This window comes from Alnus glutinosa, chromosome 9 (assembly GCF_958979055.1).
Source record: "Alnus glutinosa chromosome 9, dhAlnGlut1.1, whole genome shotgun sequence".
In the NCBI taxonomy this organism is placed as follows: domain Eukaryota; kingdom Viridiplantae; phylum Streptophyta; class Magnoliopsida; order Fagales; family Betulaceae; genus Alnus; species Alnus glutinosa.
Genome location: NC_084894.1, coordinates 8422672 through 8444587, shown reverse-complemented (window position 1 = coordinate 8444587; position 21916 = coordinate 8422672). Strand labels below are relative to the sequence as shown.

The 21916-nt window shown below is 36.6% G+C and overlaps 1 protein-coding gene across 1 annotated transcript; it reads left to right on the top strand.

The window, feature by feature from the left end:
* Positions 1-4390: 4390 nt before the first annotated feature.
* LOC133877758 (BTB/POZ domain-containing protein At3g44820) lies at positions 4391-14457 on the top strand. The gene is made up of 4 exons (XM_062316159.1): positions 4391-4599; positions 4859-4928; positions 12074-13285; positions 13369-14457. The coding sequence occupies exons 1-4, from the start codon at positions 4550-4552 to the stop codon at positions 13936-13938; spliced, it is 1902 nt and encodes a 633-aa protein (XP_062172143.1). The 5' UTR covers positions 4391-4549; the 3' UTR covers positions 13939-14457.
* Positions 14458-21916: the final 7459 nt, after the last annotated feature.

Genomic DNA, 21916 nt, shown 5'->3' with positions numbered 1-21916 from the left:
TTTTACGCCATGCACTAAAATTTGATCCAAATGCGTTCAATTATATATTTAAAGCAATGATTCTCACAAAGTTGTTGTGCACAATGGCTTGAAATTGTCCTATTGCTTATTATAAAAAGAAGAAAAGTAGCCTTCACATGCAATTAATGCCAGTCATTTTTGAGGAGTTGCATATATAATGATAAATGATAAAACTCGAGAGGAAAACAATAATGGCATGCGTTTATTGCTATACGGGCCAACTTTCCACTTGATTTCTCTTGGCTCCATTCAGGAGAAGGCACAATTGTCTATCGATTGCATTAATGATGCATTTAGTTTGGGCCTGTTTAATTGGCTGCGGTGGCGTATGGTTAACTCAAATATCACATTTAACAAGATTATGATCTTTTATAATTATTTATTTGAATTTAAGTAAGCGATTGTGAGAGGCTATTTATGAGATCCACTTGACTGAATAAGTGATTGGACAGTCTAATTTTTATTTGGTCATGTGGGTTTTATAAGTGGTCTTTTACAATCACCTATTCGAATTCTCTCAAATTCGAACAAACAACGGTAGAAGATCTTAATCTCTTCCTTTTACATGAGGTGGCTGTGCCTTTTGTGGGGTTTTTTTTTTTCTTTTTTTTTTGGATGCACTGCTTTTACAATGAAGGCCAAATAAACAATGAAGTGTGTTTCTCTTTATTTTCTTATGTTTTTTAGTTTTCTCTTTTTGGCATTCACATTCAACCTCTGAGTTTTTAAAGTCGTGTACAAATATGTCAGACTAATTAATGGGCACCACCAGTTGCTATTAGAAATACAGGATTTTCATTTTCGGTTTAATATTTTCTCTATCAATGTACTTAATATAGTTGGATGATTGTAATCAAATTGACTACATTTCTCTTATAAAATGAGGTCATTTATATTATAAGATGAAGGTAAAATGTAGTCCTAAAAGCAATTTCGTACTAGTGAATGTATGTCTCTAACGCCGAATCACTTGATAATTCCTATCTATTTTCTTCTTATTCTACTACTGTAAACTCTTTCATTTACATTTTATTACAATTTTTTACATGGTATTAAAGCCTAAAATGGCCAACGCCGCTCCTTCTTTAGTCCGTTGCATCTTTTAAACATTTTGTTAAACATAGATACAATATAACCACCGTTCAGCAAAATATCAGTTCAGCTAAACGCGCCAAAGGTCTTTTAATTTTTAATTTTTTTAATTAAGTTAAATATATATGTATTTTTATGTTTAAAAATTAAGTTTGAGTTCTACTAAAAATAAACTTGATTACTCATTCATATTTGACCCCTCCAAATAAAAAATCCCAATTCGGTCCTTGCGCATCTCATATTTCTCATCTTACGAACGTATAATGCCTTCTTCTTTTTTTTTTTTTTTTTTTTTGAGAGAGAGAGAGAGAATGTATAATGCCTATTTATCAATAAAAGTAATTATCACATTGCTTTTTAGGATTGAATTGGATTAGATGGGGTGAAGATTCTTCAAAATTTTGAGAGGGTTTTATCTTGTTTAATTCTTTAAATGTTCATCATTATCTTTAAATTAAATAATTTATATTTTATTATCTCAATATTTATGATATAATAAAAAATATATAATGATTTTAAAATTTCAACTCACATGCAACCCACGTAAGAATGGTCTAAACACTTTATACACATCCTAATCCCCAAGTTTCATCCTAAACATTGATGATTTTGTGTTGAGGTGGATTGCACTGGGCTAAGATTTATTTATTTATTTATTTATTTTAAGAGAGGGTCATTGGTAATAAAATAACCAAAAACTATAAATAGTTATTAAAATAACTAGAAAACCTATATTTTTTTACACACACAAAAAAAATAATAATTAATTAATTCTTGAAATTTTTGGTTGGCCCTACGGATTCGTCCTTGCTCCTTAATTCGTTACATACCCAGCAGAAGAACTTTCCGTGGGTCCCAAACCCAGTCGCTCCTCTCCTTTGAAGGAATTGGGGTGTATAAAATAGTTTGTTAAAAGTTTTGGATTTACTAATATAAAAAAATAAAATAAAATAAAAAGTTTTTTGTATTTATCTTCCCAAACAATGAAAAGTTTTCTTAAATATCAATTATTCAAATAAATGTTTAAATGTGCTTAAAAGTTTTGGGTTTTTCTTCTCAAATACTAAAAGCTCTTTTTACATATCAATTATCCAAATGTATTTTGAAAATTCTTTTTCTTAAATATCAATTTTTATCTTTATAAAAACCCAAAATCCAAAATACTTTTTTTCAAAACTTTATCAAACTTAATTTTTTTTTTTTTTTTCAAATAAGAGTGCGTTTGGGATTGTGATTTCGTAGAGAAAAAATGAGATTTTAAATTAAATCGCAGAAAATGAACCGTTTGGAAACTGTGTTTTTAAAAAATTGCGATTTGAAAACGCAGAAAAGTGATTATTCAAATCGTAGGCAATGAGATGTTTTTTTGAAATCGCAGTATTTTAAAAGGTTAATCTGCGATTTTGTCAAACGCTTAACTGCGTTTTTAAAAATCACTTTTTTAAATCGCACATTTTTAAATTGCTATTTTTAAATTGAACTTTTTAAAATCGCAAACTCAAACGGACCCTAAAAATATTAACAAATTACCCAAAACATAAAATACTTTTAAGAATACAAAATTAATTTTCACCTTTATACCTTAATGTCACACTTGAACACTTTTTCGAAAAACATCATTGAAAACATATTAACAAACATGCCTATTATTTGTTATTTAAGATATGTTTTTATAAGGGCAAAAAAAAAAAGTTTTATTCTATTTCTTATGCATTCCGTGCAAAAAGTAGATTAATAAAGTTTATTTTTTTTTAAAAAAAAAGATAAGAAATTGGATCGGAGGATTTTTCTTTAAAATTACCTAATGTCTAAAATGAATGTGATTCTACATCAAATTATAATTTTCTCATACAGATTTAATAGAGTTGATTTTGACATGCATTTTTTAAAAATGAATATTACATACATTTTTTTTTTTCTTGGGATTTTCATTGCAGGAGTTTAGTACTTACCCAATCAATGGGATTATCTTAAAGCCAGTAAACCATCATCATTGATGATAATTATATACATTTTTAAAAATGAAAATTACAAACAGTTTTAATATATGTCAATTTAAATGACTGAATATTTTAATATATATATATATATAAATATCTTCTTCAATTCACAATTATCAAGTCCCAAATCTATGTCATTTCTTACTTCTTTTTGGGCGTCCTCTAATCCTTTGCCCACGCGGTTTGAAACCATGATTGCACCAAGGTGTTCGACAAAAAGCGTGAGACAAACATCATTCCTCGGCTGGTTCGTTATGATTACCCATCATTCCTCGGCCGGCTAAAACCCCCCACAGCCCTTGCACAAGCTTTCCTTGAACCAGTCCTTCACGGACCAAGATCCGGTGCAACACAGTTAAGATATTACCATGGGCCGGAGTCAATAATTATTATAGCCAAAGGTTAAGGGTAAAAAAATTTGTCGCTACGGGTTAGTAGGTTAATTTTTAATTATCATCTTAAATTTTTTTTCTTCTTAATAATTGGGAGGCATGGCCTATATCGGTCCTCCCCTCCTTCAATGATAAGACTTCATTTAGATGGATGATCCAAATTTCAAATAGTAAAAAATAAAAAATAAAAAAAAATTGTTGATATGGCCACCCGGACATCCACAAGGGTTTCAGGGTGTTACGACAACCTCCAATGAAGTTGGAAAAGACAAAATTTTCTTACAAATCGGTTTGTAAGAAATTTTATACAAACCATATCTAAAATTGACATGTGTCTATTGACATATGAAAAACACATGTTGTTTTAATAGCATGTGCTTCTCACATATTTTTTTAATAACATAAATAAAAAAATATGTACTTTTCACATACTTAAAGAACACATATATCAATGTTACTCTTATACGTAAGTTATAGAAAATTTATTACACACCGATGTTCTTTACAATTTTTTTTTTCTTTTCTTTTCACTGCATTTATATAATCATCTTGACCGTCCATTTTAAATTAGTAGTCGCACAAAAAAAATCTATTACAGTCATGCAATACCATCATAAATATTGCACCAAATTCAAATCTGTCTTTCACATCCGCTTTTGTTTCAAAATGAAAAGTTGAGCCCCTCACCGGCCTGTGCTTTACACCACCAACGTTAAACGCACCTTTTGCCGGCCAGTTTGGCGTCGTGATCTGTGCAATCTTTTTCTTTGGCACAAACAAATCCCAAAAGAATTGTTATTGTTATAAATTTTTTGTTTGATTTATTATTTTGTTCTTTGGCATGGACATTTCCTAGCTGTACTGGCCCACTGTTGCCGTCACTGCCCCAGTTGACTCGGTGGGACTCGGTTCCTTGTTGGCATCTTTTGTTCCTTTTTTTAATAGAGGAATAATTCTTGGGTCACCAACCAAAAATGAAGACTTGGGCTTTGTAGAGAGAGAGAGAGAGAGCGAGAGAGAGAGAGCCTCTCCTTCCGCTCAGCCATGGCTCCAGCAGGGAAGGTCTCTGAGTTTCATCGAGAAGGCAATGACTGGTAGTCACACACACAAACCCATTTCCCATCAGCGTTCGTTTGCTAATTTTTTGGTTTAGTTTTGTTTCTTATTCATCTTCCTTTATTGGGTCCTGGAATTGATAAGCTTTTAAAGCCTTGAGCCCGGAAGTTATAGCTTCAAAATTCTATTACTGGTTTTTGAACAAGGTCTTTAAGAAGAACAAGAAGAAGAATTTTCTTCTTTTTTATTTATTTATTTTTTTTGTTGATAATTTGGTGGTTCTTTTGGGCTCGGCAGGTTCTGCAGTGCTGGATTGCCGAGTGATATCACTGTTGTGGTCGAGAGCGTAAACTTCCATCTTCACAAGGTATCCCTACCCCTTTTTCCGTTATGGTCATCAGTAAGAACTTGATTTACATTCTTTCCGTTGCATATTTCTTTGTCTACTGAATGGTTTCCTGATCCTGTAAGTTGTTTTGTATATCTGTTGATGTTTTAGTCTTTCTTGATAATGATGCTGACCTGAATATCGTGTGTCTATAAGTTGCTATAAGTTGTTTTTGAGACCTATATGTGTTAAGGGAGTTTTGGAATTGCAGAGAATTTAACGTTCTTATTGGAGTATAAAGGCATTGGTACAGTTTCCGGTCTAGTGACTTGTTGTCTCGGAATACTCTCTCTCCGCAACCTACAAGACAAAAACATTAAACAAAGAAGCTTGTCGGTTCTGCCGACGAGGTCTCACTCCGATGCCTTAGTTAGATTTTTGTTGACAAAAATACGAGAAATGTGAGAGTACAGGAAAAATCAGATAGATCTTAATACCTCAGGTAGGGGCCAATTTATAGGCATATAGTTTTGATGTATTGAGTATATTCCGATTAGAATTCAATTAGGACTCTAATCCCAAATAGTGAGATTAGAATTCATCCAGCAAAGAGAGTCCTATTTGGCTAGGACTGTTCCATATTTGAATTCAAATATATTTCATATCCCGTATCGTGCGGGATAAGAGGTTATTTTGGAGGATCCGGGATTGAGACCTTCCAGCACATTTTCGAGGTTTATGGGACAGATTTTTCCCATAACTCCCTCCGATAATACCGGGATAAGAATCCTTGTATATTTCATCCCAATCATCTCATGGTAGTCCCGAAAAATCCAGTTCTGGGACTATCTGAATATGGGCATTCCGAATGGATTCTTTTGGTGTTCCCGAGTCAGTGATGTCCCAAGACTTATCGACTATATTTATCCCCAGTTTGGCATCGAGGGATATTCGTATTCAAGAGTCCTTGATTGAGTATTATTTGTGAGATTCTCTAAGTAAGGAGTATCTGATGTGTCCTCTATTTGAGGTACCTATAGGCCAGATCCAAGGCATTTTTGACCGATCAAATCTTCATGAGCCTTTGATGAAGTATGACTTCTTGTTGGGCTTGATGGACCACATGGGCCCACAGGCCCAACCGTGGGCTTGTATGGGCTGTGGGAATGATAATTTTCCCAACAAAAGGGATTTAAGAATAGTCTTGCTCCTATGCAACTGAGATTTCTTTGTTACAGTTGAAGTTTTATGCCACAGGTGAATAGTTATTTGAATCTTCTATCAAAATCAAATTTTGATGAGAAATTGCCTTCTACCCAATTTGTTTAAGAATTTGTTGTTCGTTGGTTTTGTTGTACAACCCCTTGTTCTCAATCCCACATCATTTGTTGCTTATCAAGTTTTGGGGCTTTGGGAGTCTCAAGCAAGTACTGAGGAATTCATCTAGCAGAAATCATTCCCATCCCAGACCAGAGTGATCATATTTTTGCATCTATCAACATCAATAGCCTTAGAGCACTCACAATGGTTTATGTAAATTTTTATATAAAATGGCTAACCGAAACTCACTTTTGCTAACTTAGCTAACCACCTTTCAAGACCTTACTTCAACGGCTTATTTAAACTCATTCTCTATTTTATTAAAATAATAAATTTTAGAATATTTTATTCATTTTAATTAAAAACTCATATCTATCAAAAAAACACCAAATAAAACTCTCATCTCTAGCAGCATAATCATCGCCCTATTTTCCATCATCACCAACACAGTATCACCGAAAAACCATCACAAGAAACCAAATAACGATCATGAATCACATGATTTAAGAAGCATGGGTAATTTTTTGGATTGAAGAAGCTATGAGCCAAATATCACTCCAAACTGAAAAACTCTGCCCAAAAAAAAAATTGTATTTTGCTTGATGAAATAAACCAGCAATACATGAGCTTTATATACAGGAGATGAACCCCTCCATTTTCCCTTACAGTACGTTGTTATTTTTTTTTTAAGCCTCCTTTTCAAAATTTTTTTTTTTTTTTTTTTTTTTTTTTTTTTTTTTTTTTTTCATACCGTCATATTTTACAATGGTTGTTTCGTTAAAATAATCATTTTTCTTGCACAATAATTTTTTTAACGGTCATTAAAGTTCACTACTATTCTGCACCTTGTTATAGAAAGAATTGCAATCCTTGAATTGTTTATATTGTAGTAATCAAGTTTGATTAAAACTAATATCATCAATAAAATTGGAAAACGTTGTAAATGTCAATACGAGTTTTTTTTTTCTCTCAAAAAAAAAAAATTGAAAGAGAGAGAAGGAGAGAGTCCCAAAAGATATATTAAAAAAAAGGGTTAAATATATTTTAGCCCCCCAAACTACCACCCTTTCTCCAGATGGCCCCCCAAATTACCAATGCTTAGATTCTGGCCCAACTACCACTTTCTGATTTTTTGGCCCCATCCGTCTATTTATACCGTCAATTCTAACAGAAATTGGCCAAAAATCCGAAAATACTCCTTCCTTAACCGTGGGAATTTCAAAGTATAGGAGGGGTATTTTCGGAATTCTGTTTAGAATTGACGGCATGGATGGGGCCAAAAAATCAGAAAGTGGTAGTTTGGGGGCCAGAATCTAAGCATTGGTAGTTTGGAGGGCCATCCGGAGAAATGGTGGTAGTTTAGGGGGCTAAAATATATTTATCCCTAAAAAAAAAGATGCATTTAGGAGTTACACTAGTCACAAATCCATTTTGCATTTTTAGTAGATAATGGGATGGAAGGTTTTTTTTGTGATTTTGCTTAGCTATTCTAGCTAAAAGTGAGATATATAATCCATTGGGAATGCTCTAACAACTATCCCTTTATATTCTGACCCAGACTCTACATTTGAAAGACATTTTATGTCCCTTTTGCACTAATAAGGTGAAAGATCATGATCAATGTTAGCCATGAGAAACTTATATATGGTTGATAGTAAGGGCAGAGTTTAGTAGCAGTAGGAAATTCTTAAAAATTATCTATTTATATTAGGTGTACAAAATTCAAATTTAAGGTATTTCTACAAGGCAGACTTAGTAATCTGCGCATCCAGATAACAGCTTTACAGTTTGATCCTGGAATTTTTATGATTTTTTTTTTTTTTTTTTTAAATTTATAAGTAATGAAATGCATATCAAAGAGCGCAAAGATGTGCAACCCTAGTACACATTAAGTATAGAAGATGAAAATATAAACCAGACTCCAAATAATACCTAGAAGGGGGGTTGAATAGGTGTATGACAATATAATGCAGAATTAAAGATTTAATCAACCACAAACAAACAATCACCAAAATATGAAAAGCAATAAAGCAATTGATACATATATTTGGTGACGAAGTAGAAACACTTTGAACTCAGAGAAAAACACTTCGGGGTAGCCAACTCAGGAAATCAATCCAATAACGAAGAATCCACAAATTACAAGATGTTAATACTCATAAAACCTTTGCAGTCGCCACACTCTTGCATTACAACAAGTGACGCACTTGTCTGCTTCTCTCTTAGAACCTCTGGAGAGTTCTTCTTCTTGATCTCCTTAACTGGAACTCTGGTTAGCTTTAATTGTTCAAGGTTGATGGTTAAACAATAACCAAAACTCTAAAAGAGATTTAATATTAATAGTCCAGGTCTAACACCTTCTCTTAGCACACTGAATTGTAGAGTAGAATCCTTAATAAATTCGTGCCTGGAAGTCCCTTTAAATAGACCTCTGAAGAAAACCTAGTTCAAGTTGAAATAGGATTTAAGAAAATTCGCCAAGATTTTCGTTCCTATATTTTAGGGCGATTTTTGCATAGTAAACGTTCGAATTAGGAAAAACCTATTTCAAAGATATTTGTTGTTTTTTGTGTTAACTTTCCAACACCGCTGATTTCACCGCAATCCGATATTTGAGCTGAAAGTTATAGTTAAAATATAGAGATGTGTTCAATCTAGAATGAAAAATCCGATTTTAACTCCACTTAATTAAATTCCAATTTGCTCATTTCCTTGATTGATTAGGCTTAACTACATCTTCTAGGTCTTTCAATTTGAGTTGGATTCAGTCTTGGATAAAATTCTTCACCAACTTAACCAGTAGAGTAAAACTTACCACCAAATAAGTTTTGACACCGAATTTGCCAACACTAAAAGCCTAACAGAAGAGAACGCTTAAGTAGAAGAAGAAAAAAGTATAAGAAAATCATTAAAACTAATCACTAAGGGAATTGAAAACACAGCTGTCCAAGTAAAAAGAGAGTAAAAGAAGAATAGGAGCTCCTCAAACGTCCTCTCTTGGTTCTCGAAATTTATGTCATTATGTTCTCTCCAAAAGCACCACAAAAGGTAAGAAGGCACCATTTTTTATGAGTCTTATAAGGAGAAGAAAAGAAAAATACTACCTCACTCTCTCTCTCTTGAGTTTTGTTTTGGGTAGATCAAGAGCTTTTAATATTACATTTAAGCCTCTTCAACAATCCCAGATGTTGGATTGTTTTGGCTATATTTATAGATCTTAGTGAGATGTCAGTCGTAGAGTTATTTACATCTTGAACCACTCAATTTAGACATTAGAGAAACATATTTCGAACTTTACATAATATTGGCAATCAAGAAATCTACTCAGAGAAGGCAGGACTGGCATATTGACCTTTACTTCCAAGTTCCAACCCTCTCAAACGTGCTGCAACAATTTTGTTTGGGGTTGCATCTCCAAAATTAAGTGAATAAATAAATATATGAAATCAAAATGTTTTCAAACCTTTATAAATATCTGAATTTAGGATAGGCTCCCAGATTCGATGGGATGAATTCAACCTTATCATAACTTCTGAAAATGTTGATCATTTTGAAAACTTAATCTAAATGGACTTTCAGATATCTTTCAGGTTGGACTTTTGCCAAATTTGATTATGTTAGAAGTTATTCCATCATCTCCCTCCATGTTAAAAGTTGCAATCCACTAGTTTGAATTTTCTTTTCCATCTCATCATAAAAACTGCTTTCTTCACTTTCTTATGATTCCTGCCAAATTGGCATCGAGATTATCTCTTAACAAGGCAGCTTATGTGACATCATTAGATCTCCTGCATGAGGTCTAATTTCTTAGTCTGTTGTACTCCATGTACATTTTTAGGCTCTCAATCTCTCATATGATGAGGGTTCGGGATCTTTTATAAAACTTATAATGCCTTGCATGTGGAAAATCAAGTTATGACCTGAACAACTATGCCATTCGTTTCTTCTGCAATGAGTTTATTTGTTGTGCACATTGGAATACTTTTGGTACTAAATCAGTTATGTGTTTTAAAAGTTGACTTTCATATATGGGGATGAATGTACTTCCCTAATTCCCTACTGATGGAAACTGTGCTTTTATAACCGCTAAAGTTCTAAGGTGCTGGAGCAACTTAGTTAAATTCTAGTTTTCTATGACATATTGCTTAAATATATTCGAAAGTTAGTTACTCTATTTTCTTTTTTAATGAGAAATGAGCAGATTGCCAGGTTTCTTTTTTGTCCATGTTTGATGCATGCACATGCAAGTGTTGGTTTTCTTTTTTCTTTGTTGGCTGTATTTTTTCTTTTCTCGGTCTTCTCCCAACCGGCATCCTGACCTATGAGGGTCATTGCTGATTAGTGGTGCGCAGTTGATCCATTAGTTCTATCTTCATTAAAAATAAAATAAATAAATAAAAAGATCTTGGTTAAATGATTTTTTCTCTCTAGATTTAAGAATTTATTTCTGAACTTCATGAATATGTTGAACAAGTCTGAAAAAGTACCAAGGCAACTTCCTTGAGACGAGGTGTGAAGACAAGCTTTGCTGGCTACCTTCCAAGGGAGGGTTGTTCTATGTTAGATCATACTACAATGTCATTGTTCCCCATGATAATACTCCTTTCCCTTAGAGGATTATTTGGCGGAATTAGGTTCCCTTGAGAGTGACGTTCTTTACCTGGTCAGCCGCATTAGGGAATATCCTCATCGTGGGCAATCTAAGGAAGAAACATATCATTGTGGTTGATTCGTGCTGCATGTGTAAGAAGAGTAAGGAGCTAGTAGATCATCTTTTACTCCATTGTGAGATTATCAGTTCTCTTTGGAATACTATCTTAACAGTGTAGGGTTGGCTTGGGTATGCCTAGTCGGGTGGTAGGCTTTAGTTTGATTCTATTTGGAAGATGATATTGTCCTACCTTATGTGGTTTCTTTGGAATACTATCTTTAACAGTGTAGGGCTGGCTTGGGTATGCCTAGTCGGGTGGTAGGCTTCAATCTGATGCAATTTGGAAGATGATATCGTCCTACCTTATGTTGTGTCTTTGGAGGGAAAGAAACGATTGGAGCTTTGAGGACCGTGAGAGGATATTGGTGGAATTAAAGGCTTTATTCTTTAAGACACTTTACCATTAGGTTGCTGCCTTTGATTTCAACATTTCTAGCTTTCATTTTTTTTGTCGATCTTTTTTCTTCTTCTAGTTAGGTAACTCTCTTGTATGTATCATGTGTACTTGGGTTGCGCCTTTACGTTTTTTAATGAATTTGCGATTACTTATGAAAAGAAAAATTGTCTAAGGCTAAATTGGTAATTTCATGATGACCCTGCTGGAGGGACTAATGTGTTACATGGGCATACCGCATGGAGTTATTTGTTCATTTTCAAACCCCCAGGATTTATTTGTCATAAGGTCAAATCACAGGGACCAATTTAGCAATTTTCTCTAAAAATTATGAAGGCATTTGTTTAGTGAAGGCCAATTGTAAAGTCATTCTTTCTTTAAGATCTTATCTTTTTGACTTGGAGTTTTTGTTTTTCAGTAGGAGTTTGTTTCTTGAGATGCGTTCCTCTTATTTCCATGAATTGGTGATTCTCTGAAATTTACCACCATTAATATGCATCTTGCTGATAACTTCCATTGATTAGTGTGTTATATGTCGTGGGCATATTGTTTGCAGTTAATTTGATCTTTGTTTATGATTGTATTTAAAATACAATTGAATATCCTAATTTATAAGAAAGCGCTTGAGTTGAAGCTCTAAGCTTTATTCTTTGTGTATTGTACTCTATTTATCATTTAAGATGTTGTCAATGTGGAATAGACTTTACATTGTGATTGCATTTATTTTAGATAAGATAATAACTATGCATGACTCTCCAGTTTCCTCTCATGTCAAAATGTGGAAAGATAGCTCAAATATATGAAGAATCCCAAGGTATGCGGGAGAAGATTTTCACAACAGTGCTGAAAGAATTCCCCGGCGGCCCTGACACTTTCTTGATGGCAGTTAAGTTCTGCTATGGTGTCCGTGTCGAATTGACATCAAGAAATGTGGTAATGGTGTACTGTGCAGCAGACTACCTTGAAATGACAGATGAGTATGGAGAAGGTAACTTAATCTCAAAGTCAGAAAGTTTCTTACATAAGAATGTACTTCGCAACTGGAAAGATTGTATTTTGGCACTTCAAAGTTCCGAGCCTGTCATGTCAAGGGCTGAAAATCTCCAGATATTGAGCAAATGTTTTAACACTGTATCTATGATGGTTTGTACGGATCCTAGTTTGTTTGGATGGCCCATGATGATGTATGGTAGTTTACAGAGCCCTGGTGGAAGCATCTTATGGAACGGAATAAACACCGGAGCACGAATGCGAAGCTCAGAATCTGATTGGTGGTTTGAGGACATCTCATATCTTAGTGTTGGTTTGTTTGAGGGGCTTATTAAGACAATGAAAGCAAGAGGTATAAGACCTGAAAACCTAGCTGGTGCTACAATGTACTATGCCAGAAAGTATCTACCAGGTCTTGGCCGATGGCATGGCGGACAAAGTGGCAAAACCAGAACAGTTTCTAGTTTTAGCTTGACACCTGCTGTTGTGGATCAAAGGGTTCTATTGGAAAGCATTGAGAAGCTTCTGCCAGAAAAGAAGGGAAAGTCCTTTTGCCGTTTCTTACTGGGACTTCTTCGTGTTGCTCTGATATTGGGTGTTACTCAGAAATGCAAGGACTCTTTAGAGAGGAGAATAGGAATGCAACTAGAACTGGCAACTCTAGACGGTCTTCTGATTCCAACTTATTCAGATTCTGATACATTATATGATACAGACTGTGTTGAACGGATTGTTCATCATTTTATGCCTTCAGAGTCAAGGATAACATCATTTTCTTCATCATCGTTCGACCTGCAGGAAACATCACCATCATCTGGACCATTAAGAAAAGTTGCGAAGTTGATAGACAGCTATATTGCAGAGGTTGCTTCTGATGTGAATTTGAAACCAGGAAAGATACGCTCGCTTGCGGAGGCTCTCCCAGAATCTTCAAGACCTTTTCATGATGGGCTATACAGAGCACTGGATATATATTTCAAGGTTTGTTTTTCAGGACCAACTATAAATATGAAAGCTTCTTTTGGTTTTTGACGTTTATAGCAGCTAATAATGGCATTATGCAGGAACACCCTTGGCTTTCGGAGAAAGAGAAGGAAGAACTCTGCAATGTCATTGACTACCAGAGACTATCCATTGATGCATGTGCCCATGCATCCCAAAATCAAAGGTTGCCACTTAGAGTTGTTCTCCAAGTCCTGTTCTTTGAGCAGATGCAGTTAAGAACAGCTCTAGCTGGCTGTCTCCATGTATTGGACACTGAAAGTGCCCCTGCAGCTCCTTTGACTATCCCAGGTGAAATGGCAGGCCAGATTGTACAGAGGGACGGGTGGGTGACGGTAGTGCGTGAGAATCGGGTTTTAAAGGTTGATTTGGAAAAGATGAGATCTAGAGTTGGGGAACTCGAGGAAGAATTTAGTAAAATAAAGCAAGAGATGAAAAAGGTGACGAAATCACATAGTTCTCTTAGTTCTCCTCGTTTGGTTGCCAAGAAAATTGGATGCAAGCTTATTCCACGATCCTCAGATGCTCCGCCAGATACTGTTGAAAGCACTGGACCTACTCCAAGAGCATCACTTGAGAAGGCACGTTCTTCCGGTCATTCCAGACACCGGAAAAGTTTCTCTTTGTTTTAACGGCTAGTACTAGGAAACTGAGATGGGGATTCGTAATCAGGTCTCTTTCTCTTTTGGTTCTGAATGTGCGAAGGAAAGGGAAGGAAAATGTTTAAATTGGCTGCATTTTCCTTTTCTTTCCTTCGTTTGAATCTGGCATTATTATTTCCAGAACACTGCTGAAAAAAATGCTGGCCTGGTACCACAGAATTGTTTTTGGAGTATGACAGGAGAATGGGAGCCTCTTCAATTTTTTTTTTTTTTTTATGTAAGGAGGGAGAGTTTTCTTTCACTTTTGGTAGTAGTTAGTGGTTGGTAGGCATCAAAGAATGACCAGAAAATCAGAAAAGTAATGCTTTGCCTTTTGAAGTTGGAATACAGATGTGTTTTCCACTCCATACAAGTAAATATACTAAGTTACAGTTATATATTGTTTGTAATTTCTTATTTCTTTGGTGCTTATACATGTACAGCACTGTGAATCAAGTTGTAAGTTTGTCAAACATTACAAGAATAGACTCATATTTCCATGTTTCTTAACTTCCAAATGAACTGACTTCTGATTATTTTATCTAACCTTTAGAGAACCCCCAGACATATCAAATTTTTAGTGCCGAAAAATAAAATGAATACCAGATCTGAGTTTTTATGCATTGATTTTCTTCGTTGGTGCCAGATTGAAAGAGCTGGTTATGTTGATGGGCATAATCTGGCTTTTGGGGTGTATCAGTAATGAGTTGATGGGCATGCCACATCCTCAAATTTTTCTGTTTTTTTGAGATTCAAACTACAATAAAAAAGATGAGGACATTTGTTTATATCAAATGAGAATAGGTCTTTTAGTTTTAGGAAAAGCTCACGTACCCCTCTTAAATTACTATCAAATTGACAATGTCTTTTAAGAATCAATAATTTGAGAAAATTCATGCTGGTGATTGTGAGAGACTATTTATGGGTTTTACTTGAATGGATAAGTGGTTGGACAACCCAATTTTCATCTAGTCAGGTGGGTTCCATAAGTGGTCTCTCACAATCATTTGTCTGAATTCTCTAAAATTCGAGCAAATAATTTGAGGGGATCTTGATCCTTACCCGAATTCACTCAAATTCGCGCAAATAATTTGAGAGGATCCTAATCCTCTTTTTAAACTACAAAAAAATTGTCAATGTTTCCAATGCCAACAAAAAGACAAAAATGACCCTAAAATTTTTCAATAAGACAAAAATACTCTTATAAATTCGTGGAAAAAAAAAATCAAAAACTAAAATCAAAAATCAATTTTTTTTTTTAAAAAAGAAAAAGAAAAAAAAACCATGAGGTGTTTGAGCTGAATGTCGAGCCACCACCAAATGGGGGGTGGCCAAATTTGTTGCCCAATTTGTGTTTGGCAACAAACAAGTCTACACTGACTTTTTCCAAAAGCATTTACCAATACTGCGCTAATTTCTTGAAAAATAGAATGAGGGATCTCTCCATCAATAGCTATTATTGAGACGTCTTTATATAAGATCATCCATGAGCAGTTTTCAAATGAAGATAATGTTGCATATTCAACAACTATCGTAAGTCTGCGTAATAGGGTTTGATCAGCTTGTGTTTTATTCTTAGTTGTGTTGCGTTTTGTTTACAATTCAATTTTGCATTTTATGTTTTAAGCTTGGGTATTTTGATATCTTGTAAAGCATGCGTCTATGTCCCAAATTCTGTTAGAATATTTTTCTAACATATTTGGTTATTTAAGGAAGGAAGTAGTGGGTAGAAAGTGTAAGAAAAGATATTGTAAGGTGACTCATCATTGGAGAGTTGAGCCTCTCAAAGTGCTCTGATCATATCTATGGTAGAATTTTATCATCTTCTTCCTTGAATTGTACCATTTACAATGCATTTAAATAATAATAATAAAAAAAACCCTAAAAATATCCCTTTTCATAACCTGGTTCTTTACAATTGGTATCCAAAGCCTACGTTCCTCACCCATTGCTTCCAAAACTATTCAGCTTTCCCTTGCCAATTTTTTTTTCCTCTCCTATTCTGTTACCATGGATTGGCTCAGCAATAGACCTTCAATGCTTAGCAACAAACCTTCAATACGTCTGTGGACCAAAAACTCATAGACTTCATCGAGCTTCTCCAGACAGTCCTTGCAAATCAAAATCGTCCTCCTCCCGAGGACTGTAGCCTCCATGACCGTTACCATCCAGAATATCCCAGGCGAGAAGAGCATGACGATCAACTTGGGCGCAACCACTTCGACACAGATCGTCGACACGTTCGGGACCCCTTTGAACCGAACCGACAAGATGGCCAGGACCATTTTGACCCGGACCACCAAGATGGCCAAGATCCTTTTGTTCAAGACCGACGTGAAGGCCGGGATGACCACTGGCCACTGGATGATGACTTCCATGCCAACCACTGAGTAGAGCGAAACATTCATACTCGTGCACTGCGCCTTAACTTTCCTCGCTTTGATGGCGATAATCGTTCTGCCTGGACTTACAAGGTGAATTGATTTGTTTGATTACTATCAGACGCCCCTATATCAACGCATATGTATGCCTTCATTCCTTATGGAAGGCGAAGCTCTGATTTGGTTCCAAGACACTAATGAAGCCGACCAATTTCCCACCTGGGATTCTTTACCCAGGCCTTCCTTGTTCATTTTGGGCCGGCCTATGACAATCCAATGGAGTCCCTCATTAAGCTCCGCCATACTTCTACGATTCCCGAGTATACTTCTCAGTTTGAATCCCTATCTAATCGCCTTCGGGGCCTCTCAGATAAGTATAAGCTTAGTTGTTTTCTCAGTGGACTCAAAGAAGAAATCCATCTCCCTTTACGGATGCTAGCTCCCCAAGATTTGGTTTTTGGATTCGGTTTGGCTAAGCTGCAAGTGGGCAACTCTTATAGTTGGTACCAATCTTGGGGGCATTCCACTAGTTCTTCTTTTCCATCGCGCAGTGTTCCTCCCACACCTTAGTTTTCTCCACGAACACCTCATGTCCCAGTGCAGCGTATTTCTTTAGCTCAAATGCGTGAACGTCGAGAGAATGGCCTTTGCTACAACGGCGCTGAGAAGTGGAATCCGGCACACAAGTGTAAGTCTCCCACCCTTTATCTTATGCATGGTCATGATATTTTACCCGAGGAGCATATTGATGATAGTTGTGGAGATTTGTGATAAATTTGAACCAACCGAGCCTATTATCTAGAAAATATTTTAACTTGAAATTTCCCTCCATGCTATTTTCGCTTCTTTAGCTCCTAAAACTATGCGTTTGGTAAGGTTTATTCAAACTAAGAGGGTAGTAATCTTGATAGATTCGGGCAGCACACACAATTTCATTGATCCTTCTAGCTTTACCAAGGTACCCTTGGGAGAGGTTATTCTTTTACACCTTCAAGTCCGGGTTGCTAATGGGGATATAATTTCTAGCTCAAGGAAGTGTAATTTTGTGACTCTTAAAGTTCAGGGCACAACAATTATCACTTACTTTTACTTAATTCCTTTTGGCGGTTGTGATGTAGTTCTCGATATTGATTGGTTACTGACACTTGGCCCTGTGATTTGGGATTTTTCCAAACTAACTTTGGAATATACATTAGCTGGTCATCACATTCTCTTACAGGGCTTGTTTCCTACGGGCTTCTCTATGGAAGATGGTCCCCAATTCCTCAAAGGTTCCTTATCTGAGTCCAAGGAATTTCTATTACACATCACCTCCCAAGGCTTGATTTCAAATTCTTCTTCCCCACCTACTCCTATTAAGGACTTATTAACACAATTTCAGTCGATTTTTGAAGAGCCACATGGGCTTCCTCCCCCACGCAGCCATGATCACAACATTATGCTTCAGAATGACAAACTTGTTTCGGTTCGACCATAACGCTATCTGTATTTTCAGAAGGTTGAAATTGAGTAGATTGTAAAGGAATTGTTGGATTCTGAGGTGATTCGGCCCAGCCAAAGCTTGTTTTCCTCCCCTGTCCTGCTTATCCGAAAAGCTGACAAGAGTTGGCGGATGTGTGTCGACTACCGCACCCTCAACCACGTTACTGTCAAGGACAAATTCCCCATTCCCGTCATCGATGAGCTATTAGATGAACTACTTGGGGCAACCATTTCTCAAAACTGGATATTCGGCTCGGATATCACCAGATTCGGGTACAGCCTGCTGATGTACATAAGACGGTTTTTTGCACACACGAAGGTCATTACGAAGTTCTCGTAATGCCCTTCGGTTTAACCAATGCACCCTCCACCTTCCAAGGGTTGATGAACAATGTCTTTAAACCCTTCTTCTGCAAGTTTGTTTTGGTGTTCTTCGACGACATCTTGGTTTACAGCAGCTCTTTGACTGACCATTTAACTCATTTACAATATGTTTTGAGTTTATTGCAGAATAACTCCCTTTATGCAAAGGCTTCTAAGCGCAGGTTCGGTGTCCATGAGATCGAATACTTAGGGCACCTCATTTCCAATGACGGTGTTTGGGTAGATCCTTCTAAATTACAAGCCATGCTGCAATGGCCAACTCCGACTTCAATTAAATCCCTCCGCGGATATCTTGGCCTCACCGGCTATTATCGTAAATTCATCCGAGGTGATGGCATGATATCTGCCCCTTTGATTGCAATTCTTAAAAAGAACTCATTTCTTTGGTCCCCTTTCGGCCACTACTACCTTTCTTCAACTCAAAGACGCTGTCACTAATCCCTCAATTTTACAATTGCTGAACTTCTCCCAACCTTTCACGATCAAGTGTGATGCATGTGTTTCAAGTCTTGGTGCTGTATTGATGTAGGAAGGTCGTCCAATTGCCTACCTCAGTCAGGCCTTAAAGCGACGGGCTTTGCACATTTCTACATATGAAAATGAGCTTCTCTCCTTGGTGAAGGTAGTCCAAAAATGGAGCCCATACTTGCTGGGCAAATCCTTCATAGTAAAAACATATCAACAATCTCTGAAGTTTCTCTTGGAACAATGTGTAGCCACAGTGCCCCAGCAGCGTTGGATTTCAAAACTGCTAGGCTACGATTTTCTTATTGAATACAAGCGTGGGAAAGAGAACCGGGTGACTGATGCCTTGTCCCGGTAGTTTGAGGACCAAGATTCTTGGGTTGACATCTCAATTTCCTTAATTTCTTTTCCTCATTCCTCTTGGATTGCGGAACTCAAGGAATCTTACTTACATGATGAAGACACAAAGGACTTGTTACTTTCTCTTCAACAAGGTCAACTAACCCCAAAAGAGTTTACCATACAGTAGGGGCTCATTTTAATGAAAGGACATTTTTGGATTGTGAAGGGTTCCTCCTTCCACCTTCAAGTTTTGGAGTATATTCATGCTAACCCTAGTTCTGGCCATTTGGGGTACCACAAAATAGTCCATTGTGCTAAGGCAGATTTTTATTGGAAAGGGATGAGCCGGGACATCAAGAAGTTTGTTAGGGAGTGCGAGGTGTGCCAAACCAATAAACCAAAAACTCTCCATCCTGTTGGGTTGCATCAACCCCTCTCGATTCCCACTCGGATATGGTAAGATATCTCCATGGATTTCATTGAGGGCTTGCCTCTCACACACGACTTTACAGTAATTCTAGTTGTTGTTGATAGGTTTCCAAATATGGCCACTTCCTTCTTATGTCTTATCCATTTACTACTTCTACTATGGCACACACATTCCTCATCCATATATTCAAATTACATAGTATGCCAAAAATAATTGTGTCTGATCGCGACCCTGTTTTCACCCGCACTTTCTGGTGTGAACTATTCCAGCTTCAAGGCATTTCACTTGCATTTAGCTCAGCCTATCATCCACAATCAAATGGTTAGACTGAAGCCCTAAATAAATGCCTTGAAACCTACCTTCAGTACTACGTAGGGTCCAAACCGAAGGAGTGGAGCCGTTGGTTGCTCATAGTGGAGTGGTTGTACAACACTTGTGACATCCCACATCGCCTAGGAATGGGGATGTGCTTATATGTATAAACACACCCTTCTTGACACAACGCGTTTTAAAGTCGTGATGGCCATGAACCTATCAGAACTCCTCAGTTAAGCATGCTTCTGCGAAAGTAGTACCGGGCTAGGTGACCTCCTGTGAAGTCTAGTTCAGGGGAGCCAAAAGTGGACAATATTGCGTCATTGGGGTGGGTCATTACAAATTGTATTAGAGCCATTGCCCAGCCTAAGATGGGGAGAGCGTGCACAAGCCCTTGAGGGTCGCCAGCCAGCACTTGCTATGATGCTAAGAATGGGGTGATCCCATGAGGGTTGCCAGCGGGGATGATGGGTCCTAAGATGGGGTAATTGTGACGTCCCACATCACCTGTGAATAGAGATGTGCTTATATGTATAAACACACCATTCTTGACACAACGCGTTTTAAAGCCGTGATGGTCATGAACCTATCAGAACTCCGCAGTTAAACGTGTTTCTGCGAGAGTAGTACCGGGATGGGTGACTTCCTAGGAAGTCTAGTTCGGGGGAGCCAAAAGCGGACAATATTTTTTGTTATTGGGGTAGGTCGTTACAACACTAACCATCACTTCTCTACGGTTCTTACTCCTTTTCAGGTTGTCTAAGGCTATTCTCCGCCCCTCCTTATTATCTTATGTTTCAGGCACCTCTACTAATTTAGATGTTGATTTTCATTTGAAAGACTGAAACAGCATCATCAACGCTCTCAAGGAGAATTTGCAGCTCGCCCAGAATCGAATGAAGCTATATGCGGACAAGAATCACATCGAGAGGGAATTTCAAGAAGGAGATTGGGTATACCTCTGGTTGCAACCCTACCACCAGAAATCTATGGCTATGAGGAAGAATTTGAAGCTATCTCCAAAATTTTTTGGCCCCTTCCAAATTTTGCAAAGAATTGGTATGGTGGCTTACAGGTTGGACCTTCCTTCCTCAACTAGGGTCCATCCTGTTTTCCATGTCTCTTATTTGAAGAAAAAGCTTGGTCATCACATCTCTCCTTTATCTACTTTGCCATCAGTAGATCACAGTGGAGAATTTCAGCTTGAGATAGAACTTGTGATCAATCATCCGGTGGCCAAGAAGAGAGGTTGTGGTCTTACAGAAGTCCTTATTCCCTGGAAATGAGCATCACTCGAAGATGACTCATGGGAATCCCTTTGGAAACTTTAGCAACAACACCCCCACCTTGTGGGCAAGGTGCTTTAAGAGGGGGGGGGGGGGGGGGGGGATGTCATGGGTCCGGGTAATAAGGTTTGATCAGTTTGCATTTTATTCTTAGTTGTATTGCGTTTTGTTTACAATTCAGTTCTGTGTTTTATGTTTTAAGCTTTGGGAGTTTTGATATCTTGTAAAGCATGCGTCTATGCTAGTTGCTAATGTATTTTGGGTATTCTAGAAGGATAGAAGAATCTAGTGAAGTGTAAGGAATTTGAATGAGCTGTCTCAAATTATGTTAGAATATTTTCTAACAGATTTTGTTATTTAAGGAAGGAAGTATCAGGTAGAAAGGGTAAGAAAAGATATTGTATGGTGACTCGTCATTGGAGAGTTGAGCCTTTCAAAGTGCTCTAATTGTATCTATCATAGAATTTTATCATCTTATTCCTTGAATTGTCTCATTTACAGTGCAGTTCAATAAAATTAAAAAAAAAATCCTTAAAATATTCATTTCCATAACCAAGTTCATTACAACAACAGCAACTCAAAATTCAAATACAAGATAATGATACCAGATTCTAGCTCACGATAAGATTGTGCAGTTAAAGTTTTGAATAAGGTAGATAAGATTGTGCAGTTCAAGTTTTGAATTTGTAAATGATTCTCAGTTGTATTGTTTTCAATTATAGATACAAGCATAAACTCCCATCGTTAATCATGAGAAGTACAATTCAAAACTTCCATATCTCAAAATTCTTTATGGTATCAGAGTAATACAGACAAACGTCCTCCAATTTTATTTTATTTTTCTCATTCTACTTCTTTTAGAAATTTCCACAAACATATTCTCT

Coding starts and splice junctions, on each gene's coding strand:
- LOC133877758 (XM_062316159.1), top strand. CDS start 4,550: ATGGCTCCAGCAGGGAAGGTCTCTGAGTTTCATCGAGAAGGCAATGAC. Junction 4,600..4,858: donor CATCGAGAAGGCAATGACTG/GTAGTCACACAC, acceptor TGGGCTCGGCAG/GTTCTGCAGTGCTGGATTGC. Junction 13,286..13,368: donor CACTGGATATATATTTCAAG/GTTTGTTTTTCA, acceptor GGCATTATGCAG/GAACACCCTTGGCTTTCGGA.